Below are 12494 nucleotides of genomic sequence, written 5' to 3' on the forward strand. Positions count from 1 at the left end.
TGACACGCTTTGCTTCCCAAAATGCAGACTTTAAAATGTTAATGTTCTACTTATTTTAATAGGGTGATACTAGATCACAGGTTCTCAAACTCTGTCCTCAGGACCCCACACAGTTCACATTTTCCAGGTCACCCAGCAGGTGCAAAGGTGTATTCATTACTCACTGACACATTTTAAAAGATCCACAGGTGGAGCTAACTATTTCACTTGTGTTTCTGTGAGGAGACCTGTAAAACATGCACTGTTTGAGGTCCTGATGACAGAGCTTAAGAACCTTTGAACTAGATGAATGAGAAATTGAATGGCAGTAGTACTGATCTGTAGACATGAGTGCAAAAGCCTGAATGCAGCATGTTTTGCAAAGGTATAATGTTCCAATGGTGTCATTTTCAAGTTTCCTTTTTACCATGCCACACTGTATTTGCATTTTGCAGAGTTAATAATCTTAGTTATTATAATTTAATACTATAACACCACCAATTGTGCATTTCTTTAGTGGAGGGGGACAGATGAAAAAGAGATAAAAAGGGGAGGATGAAAAGGAGGGATGAGAGAGAAATGGGGGTGGGGGGCATTGTGTGGTCAGAAATGGGATGGTGGAGGAAGACACCTGTTAGCACTTGGAGCTTGCTCCCCCCTACTCAACCCTGCATACCCCCTCCTAACACAGCCCCACCAACAAACCCCTTAACTCTAAAGCGAGGGTTAGGGGGGATCAATTAGAGAGAGTTTTACTCAGGAGGAAGTGAGACAGAAGAATTGGGGAGTTGTCTTTCATCCTGTATGTTATGGAGAGAGAACCTTCCAGAAGGACAACCATCTCTGCATCAATCCACCAATCAGGCCTGTATGGTAGAGTGGCCAGACGGAAGCCACTCCTTAGTGAAAAACACATGCCAGCCTGCCTGGAGTTTGCCAAAATGCACCTGAAGGACTCTCAGACCATGATGAGGCAAAGATTGAACTCTTTGGTGTGAATGCCAGGTGTTCTGTTTGGAGGAAACCAGGCACCACTCATCACCAGGCCAATACCATCCCTAGAGTGAAACATGGTGGTGGCAGCATCATGCTGTGGGGATGTTTTTCAGCGGCAGGAACTGGGTGACTAGTCAGGATAGAGGGAAAGATGAATGCAGCAATGTACAGAGACATCCTGGATGAAAACCTGCTCCAGAGCGCTCTTGACCACAAACTGAGGTGACAGTTCATCTTTCAGCAGGACAACGACCCTAAGCACACAGCCAAGGTATCAATGGAGTGGCTTCAGGACAACTCTGTGAATGTCCTTGGATGGTCCAGCCAGAGTGCAGACTTGAATCCAATTGAACATCTCTGGAGAGACCTGAAAATGGCTGTGCACCGACGCTTCCCATCCAACCTGATGGAGCTTGAGAGGTGCTGCAAAGAGGAATGAGTTAAACTGCCCAAAGATAGGTGTGCCAAGCTTGTGGCATCATATTCAAAAAGACTTGAGGCTGTAATTGCTGCCAAAGGTTGTGAATACTTATGTAAATGTGATTTCTTATTTTTTAAAAATTTTTTATTAAATTTGCAAAAATCGCAAAAAATCTTTTAACGTTGTCATTAATGGGGTATTGTGTGTAGGATTTTGAGGACAAAAATGAATTTATTCCATTTTGGAATATGGCTGTAACATAACAAAATGTGGAAAAAGTGAAGCGTTGTGTATACTTTCCAGATGCACTGTATGTATGATCAAGTTATTCACAGACTTGGACACTGAACGCAAGGGCCCATCTAGGAAAATACAAGGGGAGTGGCTCTAGACAGCACAACCTAACTGCTTGTATTGAGAGGTGCTATCTTGCTGAGATTTATAGTACTACACATATAAAAAAAAATGGATGCAGATGCACTATGCAATCATTACTACTCAAAATTGAAATATATATTACAATTAAATATAAGAGGTTGTTAGCATATATTTGGCCAAAAATATGGGCCTGCCCACCACTGTCCAGGTCACTTCTTGTCAGGCAAGTCCCTAACACTTTGGGTTTCACATCCGGGGTGAAGGGCGTCCCCAAACCAGCCCAGCCAAAAGAAAAACCCCAGGGCATCACACTGGTGAAAAATTAGCAGTGGAGTGTTACTGATTATCAGGTGTGGGAAGGCAGCTACTCAGTGTTAAGAGTGTTACAAGAATAAAGTATGTGAATAAAATATAGCTAAAAAAAATACAAAAAGTGATATAAAATGTGAATATAAGTGTTAAGTGGTGATGCCCTGAAGTGGCCCAGCCAGAACAGCTCAGGGGGCCCCATGCCCCAATGCTTCTGGGGCGTGGGACTGATGGGCGGAGACGGATTGAGAGCCTGCATTCCCCAATTTATCCTGCTTGGTTCAAATGATGTATAATTTAGGCTTGGGCCCCTTTCTTAATTCTGGGTGATGCATTATGGATAGTGAAAGAGAACAATGAACTGTCCAGGAAAAGCCTCAAATAAAGGATAAACTTGCTAGGAGAAAGTAGCTGCTGGTGGCAGCACTCAGAGCTAATGAGGCATTAATGCGGTAAATTCAACTCCTAGAAAAGCAGTGGTGTTTCTATCGGATCCCGTTCTCACGCTCTCACAGCAGGAGAGGGGAAGAGGGAAGATGCACAGGAAAGTAGCAAAAGTCCTGTGGCAATGGGAGAGGGAACCAGGTGAGTAAGACAAGAGAGTGGACACAGTCCAGAAGGAAGACAAATAAATACAGTCTGCAATGTGTGACACTAGTATAGTGTCCAGACACTGCAGGGACAGGCAATGGGTTACTCACTGTGTTCAGAGGCTTTTGGTGGTAGTAGAACTCTGTGGTGTAGCTGTGCAGCTTGAGAACTTAGCTGCTTCTGCCTCTTAGCTGCATTTATGTGGTTCTCTTGTCCACTACAAGTTAGCTGAAGAGTAGAGCCTGGGTGGTCCCTGGGTGGAGAGCTGCTGCTGCGGGTCGTCCAATGCGGGCTGTAACTCTGTGTTATGGATATGTCCACTTGACACAGGATCCGCGATTCTGGTGGGCTCAGCAGTCCCAGCTACCTGGCATGCAGTGTGGTAGGCTGCGAGATGGAGGAACCATGATCTAGGGCTCAGGGGGCACACAGAGTTGGCAACTAGAACCTAGGCCCCTCCGGAACCATGAGCGGGCAACGAGGCACAAACTTGGCGAAAAGGATTCCTGTAAACGCCACTGCAGGGCACTTATTCACCAGAGATCTGGAAATACCCCACTTGAAACTTTTCATCTGTCCCACTGTTTACAGTATCCGTATATGCCCATTCATAATTTTCTTGACAATTCATCCTGTTTAGTTCATTCACACCTCTATTTTATATTCTTCATCACCATTGTTCACATTTATTCCTGAAAGGTTGGTCTTCATCCACTGGCATTAAGAAAACATATAGCCTACGATTTCTGGTCAGGTGCTAATTGCCTCGGTCTGTTGGAGGGACCTGGGTCAGTTGCTGAGGGGGGACATGGTCCCCCTTTGCTGTTATGGGGAGGAAGTGTGAGCAGTGGTACCTTAGGAGACATTGGCAGCCGGAGAAGGTGCGCTATTGCCGTCTACCTGAGGGGGCTGACTCGACAGGGGAAGTGTGTCTGGAGCCCGGAGGGGTGTTGAGGGGCTGGATGGATAACTCCCTCTGACTGAGTGGTGGGTCGGGCTGCCTACCTCTGCTACTAGCCATCAGTCATCTACAGAAGGTAGTGAGTCTGGCGGGAGCCCAGGTCAGTTGCTGAGGGGTACATTGTCCAAATTTGCAGTTCTGCAGTGGACAAATGTCTCCTTTTGCAGTGCTGCACATAGTGGCCGGGGTCAGTATGCATCTTGCTTTGCCCCCTATGCTGCACGCAGCGCGATTCGTAGCACCGAACACACATTTCGCAGCACCAGACACACATTTTTCACATTTGTTTGAGGGGGTTAGGGTTATGCTGCGCGTGGGGGAGGATTAGGTTGCAGAAGGGGACAATTTTGGTTTGGCTGCGCGGGGTGGTTAGGGTTAGCCTGGTTAGGGTTAGCCTTAGAACACTTACCTAAAATCGCTGGCATGTTCACTGTCGGGATGTTCTACCCAACCCTACAGCGCAAATGAGTATAAAATCATTAGAATAGGTTCCATCCACACACCTGTTTACATTATTTTACTGGTGTTAAACTGTGCTAGTGAAAACATGCTTTCAGGCATACGCCACGGCAAATGCACGGCTCCAACACGGGTTTCAACACGGGCTTAAAACAAAGACTCATAACGTGCTTAAAACAAAGACTACACTAAGAAAACCTAACTAAAACTTTGACACAACATGTAATACAAACAGCACTTATTACAAATTCCTATAAACCGTGAAGTCAGGATTCTGATTAGTGCCAGTGGGTTGTTGTGTACTAGGTGTGGCTGGGTCCAAAAAAAAGTTGGGTTCTAAACACATTCCTACACATAAGCACCTTCTGCATAATTTTGGGGTGTTTGAGGCTGCTGTGCATACTGAGAAGGGGGTGCCAGCTGTGGTGTGGGGCTTTGAAACCAAGAAAAATGTTGACTCAAGATTGTCACAAACAGTCCCTCTCATGATCCCGACTGATCCTCTCCTGTATGGTTGAGATTTGGCTGAGAAAAGAGTTTTGCAGTTCTTTCATTTTAATAAAATCGCTGCATCCTGGCATCTTCTTGGGCCTGCATTGCTGCATCCATTTCTCAAAGCTGCTCACAAACTATATTTGTCATGGCTATTTTGGCAAGCTCCATGTTGGACTTTTTCTTGGTCCTTGTAGGAACATTGGAAACTATATAAAAAAAAATCTCATTAGAACTTGTTTGAGAATTGACTAAAGTTTAACACTTGCTGATATGTTTTCTTCACCCTCCTTGCACACAGGATTTTAAGTTAGTTTGTGTGGAGAAAGTATTTGGGCAATATTTCTGTGTTTAATTACAATTGAATAGATCTTGTAACTATACCTGAATATATTGCTAATAGCAGCACAATAAGCTGATCTGTGCTTGCGGCCTCCTTCCACTTGCACACTAGCTTTATGCTGCAACAGAAACAGTTTTTAATTTAGTGTTTGCAGTTTTTTTTTCATGTATTTTGAATATTTTTCAGTTAGGGTTTGTAGCATATTTTGTATTTTATTAAAAAAAACTTTTTTTTTTGGTGGGGGAGATATGTATGTGTTATGCAGTGGATACAGGTTAACTTACTCTGGGACTCTGCTCCTCGTGTCTGTGACTCCACTAACACATCTAAGGTGGCTTTAGCTGGATCTTCACTGCGCACAGATGAGTCCAAGTCACTATCATCCACAAACGGCACCTGCGACAATGGCGGGCTCTCCGGAGTTGAAGATGGCATCGCCGTCTGCATAGTAGCACCACTTGTGGAGGATTAGGCAATAGGGTTTGATAGTGCTGAGTTTCCAAATAAAGCATTACAGAGCTTATAATAAGGCAACTCCATGTGCCCAGCCCCGCTCCAATTTCTATTATGGTCATGGACTTTGCTGTATTGCTTGCAAATCCACTTCAGTTTGTTGACGACCTCTTCATGAGTTTTCTTCAATACCACCTCCTCGTCCATGGCACACAAGATCTTGGCAATATTGCACTGTCCTTGATTTTTTGGGGGGACTTTATCTCCTCCTCTTCCGGCACTGCCAATAGCGCTCACCTCCACTTCCAATGTGACATTTTAAATTGTAAGCACCGTTCTCTTGAGCCATATGCAGTCCTGTGTGGTCTGCCACTACTGTAACATCAGTAACAGCCTCAGGCAGCCCCAAGCAGCCAATCGCCTCCTTTTCTGCTTGACCTGGGTCTAAAAACCCGAGTCGCACCATTCAGACATAAGCCGGGGCACTCACCCTAGTTACTAGTCCCGGGAATAACCCTGGTTGATTAAAGGGACACTGATCCGGGACTGTCAACCCAGGTCGGATCTTTTCAGATCTATGTTGGACCTGGGTAGTTTCCCCGTGCCCTAGCAAAATCCAGAGTTTCTTGGTTTGTCTAAAAGGGGTATAACTGGTCTAAGTCTTATGGACTGATGTGACTTTGTTTTGTTACTGTAGCCTACAAACTATTGAATGTTAGATGTCTAAAAGTACCTCCATTCAAATGATTGTCTTACATTATACTGGCTATTGCAACTTACTGTAATTACGGATCATTAAATCTTTTTTATAAGGTGCCACAAAGTTTCCACAGTGCCACACGTGCTTTGTCAATATTAATTTGCTGTTTTAGAAGTACAATATACAACAGGTAACCACAGCATACGTATAAAACATTATCCAATAGACTGGGAAGGACAAAATGACAAACATGAAAACAGTATACATAATTGATAATTGGACATGTGTAGAGTTAAGCAGATTATTAAATGCATTTATTAAATGCATGTATTCAAATTAACAGCGATCATGTAACATACAGAGGATGACCAAGTTCACAGACATGAGACATACAGTGGAGGGCCCTGCACATGAGCACTTAGGAGTCCTTAGCGTCTAGAAGGAAAAGCAAATGAGAGAGAATAGTAACAAGGGGAAGATAGATTTAGCAGACTAGACAGCAGTGCAGGTGGAGGCTAAGCAGGCAGAGTTGTATGAGGGTAGTTAAAATGCAGAAAAACACTGTTTTTATACCATTTGATATAGTTATTAACGACTAGCATCTCTTAGCAGCCTCTGCAACATTCCCTGCTCAAATATCCGTTTTAATTTTTCAAACAATAATTTAACCTCTAAGCATATAACCCGCTAAGTTTTATTTTATTTAAAAATGAAAGTCAAAAAGACTTAGCAGCATTCTATCTTTCTCCAAGTGGCTGGGAAGAGTCCACCTATGTTTGCTAAGCCATGTTTGGGAGCGAGTGTGCAACACTGTAGATGCTGATTTTCATGCACACGTCCTAATGCTAAATTTCATTACCCTTCCATCTATTTGTATAATGTCAGGTGGAGTTTTTTTTTTTTCATGTGTTTTTTTTCTGTTGCCTGAGAACTGTGTGATGTTATGGATAAGTAGTTGTTTTGAGTGCAGGATGTTGGCATTGTACAAATTAATAATTTGTACTGCTTGTATAAGAGTGATTCTTCCTTTTGTGGAGCATCATGAGCAGTTTCACGTAATAGTAACTAATTATTTAACTATGACTGGCAGCTCTGAACATTGTGTTCTTTTTGCCTCGCTTACTATGTTTTCTGTGAATCTCATTACAAAGAAAGAAAGTATACCTCACTATCTGCTGTAAACACAAGCAGAGGAATGAAAGCCGGAGTTTCGTGAGATGCTGTATTAATTGCCTTAATAACCGTCTGAAATATCAAAAAAAGAGACATTAAACATGGGTTTTGTTTTTTATATCATATCTCATTATTGTGGAATAATTGCATAGTACTTTTAATGTAGCATTAAATAATATAGAAGAATAGAATACTGGGTTAATGTCATTTACATGCCCGTCCTTTGAGTCATTGCTTTATACACATGGCTTTTAATTTATGGTCTGTGCCACTCATAGGTCCCCTTAATATATGCACCCATACATTGTAGATGGATCTCAGTGATTGCAGATCATTTTCAGATATACAGTATAACATCATTCTATTAACTTATGGCATTTACAGATGTTTCTCTTTACTCTTTAGCACCATATCAGGTATATAAATTGCCATATATACTCATGTCTTTATAGTGTTTGGCAATATCACTGTTTTTACATTTTGAAGCTAGATATGAAGTGGTTTCAGGCGTTATGACTTCTTCCTGTCTTTATTACTATAAAAAGCCCACCAGGCACCCCCTCATGTATCCCCTTGTTGAAGTCCAGTATTTAGGACGAAACGCGTTGGGTCTGTATGTGTGTTACCTGCATTGTTTATTGACCTATTATTAAATACTGTTTGTTAAACAATCAATAAGTGTCAGTGTAGGATTTCTATCTGGGATTAATTTGTTCCCAATTATGTGAACACAGTATTATATATGCAATATTAATGGTCTAAGCGGTATACACTGTTTCATTTTATTTGCTTTGTATTTTTCATACTTCCATCATTATTGCTCATGAGACTTAATACATGTTGAATTAGATAAGTTTATTGCCTTACCATCCTTTTGTTTGCGTTGCAGATTTATTTTGGTGTATGTAATCACCCACCACATTTGTTTGCACACTAGGAGGCGCTCTTTTATTTATTGGTTTGTAAATTGTAAAATTGTGTCTCACAGTATACGGAGCCAGAGCTGCCACTCACTATTTGAGTAGTGTATTTATTATTGCTTTTTAGTTGTCACTATTATTATCTTGGTCACGTTTATCATAAGTGAATTATTGTTATACCTATGCAACTTTTCTGTATAGATCACACATATATATAATTACACGTCATAGAGGAACAGTTACTCATTACAATCCAAATCATTGTATTTTTCTCCTTACATTTTGCTGTATAAACTTGCATGGATTAAATCCTCAAAATGTCTAACCATTCTCCTACATCCAACATACTAGTATGGGCTCTTTACTAGGCTGTTTTAGTGCCTTTTGTATGTAGTTATGATTTTTAAATTGTGTTTTATAAAAAAATTGGATTGTTCACTTTATATTATAGTAAATGTATGGCTGCCCTTAAATGTATCTCGATCCATAGATTAAGAATTCCTGGCCTACGGAAAAAAACGATTCTGAATTTCTCTATTTGTAGGCAACCTACCCTGCAGGGGGCCCTGCTCTGAGGCCCGAGGATGAACTGGAACGACTGACCAAGAAGATGTTGTACGACATGGAGAATCCTCCATCTGAAGAGTACTTTGGTAAGAATTGACTTGAATCAGAAGAATGTTTGTAGGATGTGGTTTATATGTGCACCCCGCACATATTCTCTCTGTGCTTGCGTGGGTTTCCTTCGGGTGCTCCGGTTTCCTCCCACACTCCAAAAATATACTGGTAGGTTAATTGGCTCCCCACAAAAATTAACCCTAGTGTGTAAGTGTGTGAGCATGTGGTAGGGAACTTAGATTGTAAGCTCCACTGGGCAGGGAATGATGTGAATGGACCAATATTCTTTGTAAAGCGCTGCAGAATGTGTGCGCTATATAAATAACTGGTAATAAATAATAAATGTGTACATGAGAAGATGTTTAATACATTCAACATGTAGAACAATAATACTCCATAGTGTTTACATCAAACATAGCACTGTGGCTGTCCATTGTTTGAACTACAAATCCCAGAAACTTCACAGATCATCTTACCCACTCCCAATATCAATGAATGCTTAGTTTGGCTTTACCCCATTGTCTGCATGGGGACAGGTAGGGTTTATAGCTGTAAGTTGCTGGAAGCTACTATTTCTTGGCTCCCAAATTGTAGTTTTTTCTTTTTTGTTTATTAGAGGAAAGTATATGACCTACACAGAGGATCAAAATTCAATAAAGCGTGGTTACAGCATATCACGTGGTAAGCTGTAATAAGTATAGGGTGGAAGTCAGTGACTGGCAGGGAAGCGCACTCACAGCCTGTCGGAGGGTCAGGAAACATCCAACAGCATACAAAGGAGATAGAGATGACACTTCCAGTGCAAATTTAAGGGCCGGGTTTGACACCACATTAAAGTCTTAAAAGGCAGACATTTTATTGACACTTTTTTTTTTTTAATCATCTATACCGGCACCTCCAACCTCATTATGTGTGTTATATAAAATCAACTGACCAATTTAGGTGGCTACGTAGGATTCCCTGCAGTTGATTGGCATGTGTGGTGTTTTCTCTCTCTTTAACCATGCCATAAGAAACATCACCACAGTAATAGATGTAGTAGATGCATTTTTACAGCAGAGAAATATGCTTAGAAATGGTCTAATACGATGAAACACATGTTTGTGTACTTTTTTATTTTTTTTCATTTTGCTATATAAAGTTACAACTTATTTACCACATCTTCTTTTTGGATGTGAAGAGCAGTAAAATGCTTATCTAGGTTTTAGAAAAAACACATTTGTGTTAACGTCAGCACAGGCATTACAATTAACTGCTCTAATAATACTCCATATGTGGGTTACATAATTATTTTGCGTAATAAATTAGTGATGCAAGTTGGTTTTCAACATGCATATACAAATGTATAGACAATAAGCTTAGATTTTAATTTAGTACGATAAGTGTAATAGTGTTTAGTTGCTTTAAATTCATTAGATCTAAAAAAAAAAAAAACAAGGTTGGGTTCCCCCAAGCACCATCCTGAACTTACGTCCTTTCTGTCATTAAAGCAAATTGTTCTATCACTTGTAATGATAATCATTTCCTCAAGCTTTATGTATCAAACCCTTTTATTTTATTTTTAACGCTGTCTGTGTCTTTGCCAATTTATCGTCTTTACATTCTTATCTCCCATTCATCCATTTCATTTAGTATGGAGCCGACAGCTTATCCACTATTATTATGGCCCATTGATCAAATAATTGGAAAAGGGCAAATCAGCAGCAACAGTGCTTGTGATTTGCATGAAATATTCCCAGCCCTGGGTGCATGTAGCATGGTAATTGCTGCGTCCACATTGCTGTCAGCTAATAACTATATTAGTCAGAATAGGGAAAGCTAGATCCTAGCATATTAAAAGTTGTTTTGGAGCAAATAAGCTTTGAGTAGAAGGATTTAATTAAACATGCTTGCAGGCTTCCAGGCTTTATGGGAAGTCAAGGAGAAGTATTTACAGATAATTTAGTGTAAGTATCTTGGGTTAAATGAGGTAATTGTCCTCAAGGGTTACCTTTTAACCTTTGAGTTTGAAAAGCAATATTATATTTCATATCTAATAATGGATATATGTTTATATCACTGTACACTGTGTTGTACTGTGTTCTGCATTCTCCTAGATTATTTACTTTTAAATTGGAGTTGATGTCTCTTACTCTCATTGTTCCGTATCGTAATTTCTTACTCTTCCTCAAATTATGCTTAACAATCGTACCAAAATCACTAATGAAACCATTTACTCTCTTCATAAGGCACCTTATTTATTGCTTAAAATTGGCTGTGAACGGAGTGGTGTTACCCTTACTCTGGTTAACCCTGCAGTGACAATGTGAACATATTTAATAGCAGGCCACTTTTATTTACATTTGGTAAAACAGCTCAGCATATGGGTAGTAACAAACATGGTCTTGTTGTTACATTATATATCCCCAGTAAATAGAGATCTACTCTATTATGCAATTACTTGGTAATGAAATAACAAGCACTTGATTGAATAAAAACTGTTAGCAAGCCTTTAAAGATTAAGTTTAATTTGCAGCATGCAGTTCTGACATCATTGACGTAAGCGGGGGGGGGGGGAATTGAATTTAGATTTGTTTTATGTCTACAGTTTACATAAGTGCAGCCTTTTTCTTGCCAAATATGTTTCTTTGGTGTCTCTCTGTCTCAGAATCTTTCTTGACTGCTACAAAAACACCCCAACCATAAACACCCACACACCCTGTTTGCATATTCACTTTAATACATTTTAGATTTGTGAATTACTGAAGTACATATTTCAGAAAGTTAGTGGTCCTGAAAGGCCTGTATAGAATATTTAACTGAAATTTTGTGAGGATGTGCTTGATTAGTATTGATGAATAAATACAGGAGGTAAGTTGTTGCAGTTGTGTTCTGTTTAATATCTCTGTGTAACCATTTTAAGCATGTGTGGAAAATATGTTGCAAAGTAAGAATGCTTTCAAAAATAGAAGTGTTAATAGTTTATTTTTATCAATTAACAATTCAAAGTGAATGAACAGAAGAATCTAAATCAAATCAATATTTGGTGTGACCAACCTTTGCCTTCAAAACAGCATCAATTCTTCTAGGTACACTTGCTCAAACGCAAAGATTTTGTAGGATTATAGTCATGTGTAGGATTAACCAATCATACCAAACAGGTGATAATGATCATCATTTTCATATATAGGTTGAAGTCATTAACTGAAACAGGTGTGTAGGATGCTTAAAATTGGGTGAGGAACAGCCAAACTCTGCTATAAAGGTGAGGTTGTGGGAGATCATTTCATGTCACAGGTCATACACCATGGCAGGACTGAGCACAGCAACAAGACACAAGGTAGTTATACTGCATCAGCAAGGTCTCTCCCAGACAAAGATTTCAAAGCAGACTGGGGTTCAAGATGTGCTGTTCAAACTCTTTTCACGAAGCACAAAGAAACTGGAAACATTGAGGAACGTAGATGCAGTGTTCGGCCAAGGAAACTTAGTGCATCAAATGAAAGACACATCATGCTTACTTCCCTTCGAAATTGGAAAATATCCAGCAGTGCCATCAGCTCAGAATTGGCAGAAACCAGTGGGACCCAGGTACACCCATCTACTGTTAGGAGAAGTCTGACTTCATGGAACAATTGCAGCCAAAAACGCCAAGCGACTCAACTATGCACGAAAACATAGGAACTGGGGAGTAGAAAAATGGCAGCAGGTGCTCTAGACTG

The 12494-nt window shown here is 40.4% G+C and overlaps 1 protein-coding gene across 4 annotated transcripts in view; it reads left to right on the top strand.

The window, feature by feature from the left end:
- LPP (LIM domain containing preferred translocation partner in lipoma) overlaps positions 1–12494 on the top strand; it is a 429876-nt gene that overhangs the window by 350133 nt on the left and 67249 nt on the right. For all 4 annotated transcript variants that reach the window (XM_088444790.1, XM_088444791.1, XM_088444788.1 and 1 more), the window contains one exon: positions 8720–8828. In XM_088444790.1, the coding sequence (XP_088300916.1) occupies positions 8720–8828 (109 nt within the window). The remainder of the gene's footprint in view (positions 1–8719; positions 8829–12494) is intronic.

This window comes from Taudactylus pleione, unplaced genomic scaffold (assembly GCF_031769625.1).
Source record: "Taudactylus pleione unplaced genomic scaffold, aTauple2 ptg000372l, whole genome shotgun sequence".
Classification (NCBI taxonomy): Eukaryota; Metazoa; Chordata; class Amphibia; order Anura; family Myobatrachidae; genus Taudactylus; species Taudactylus pleione.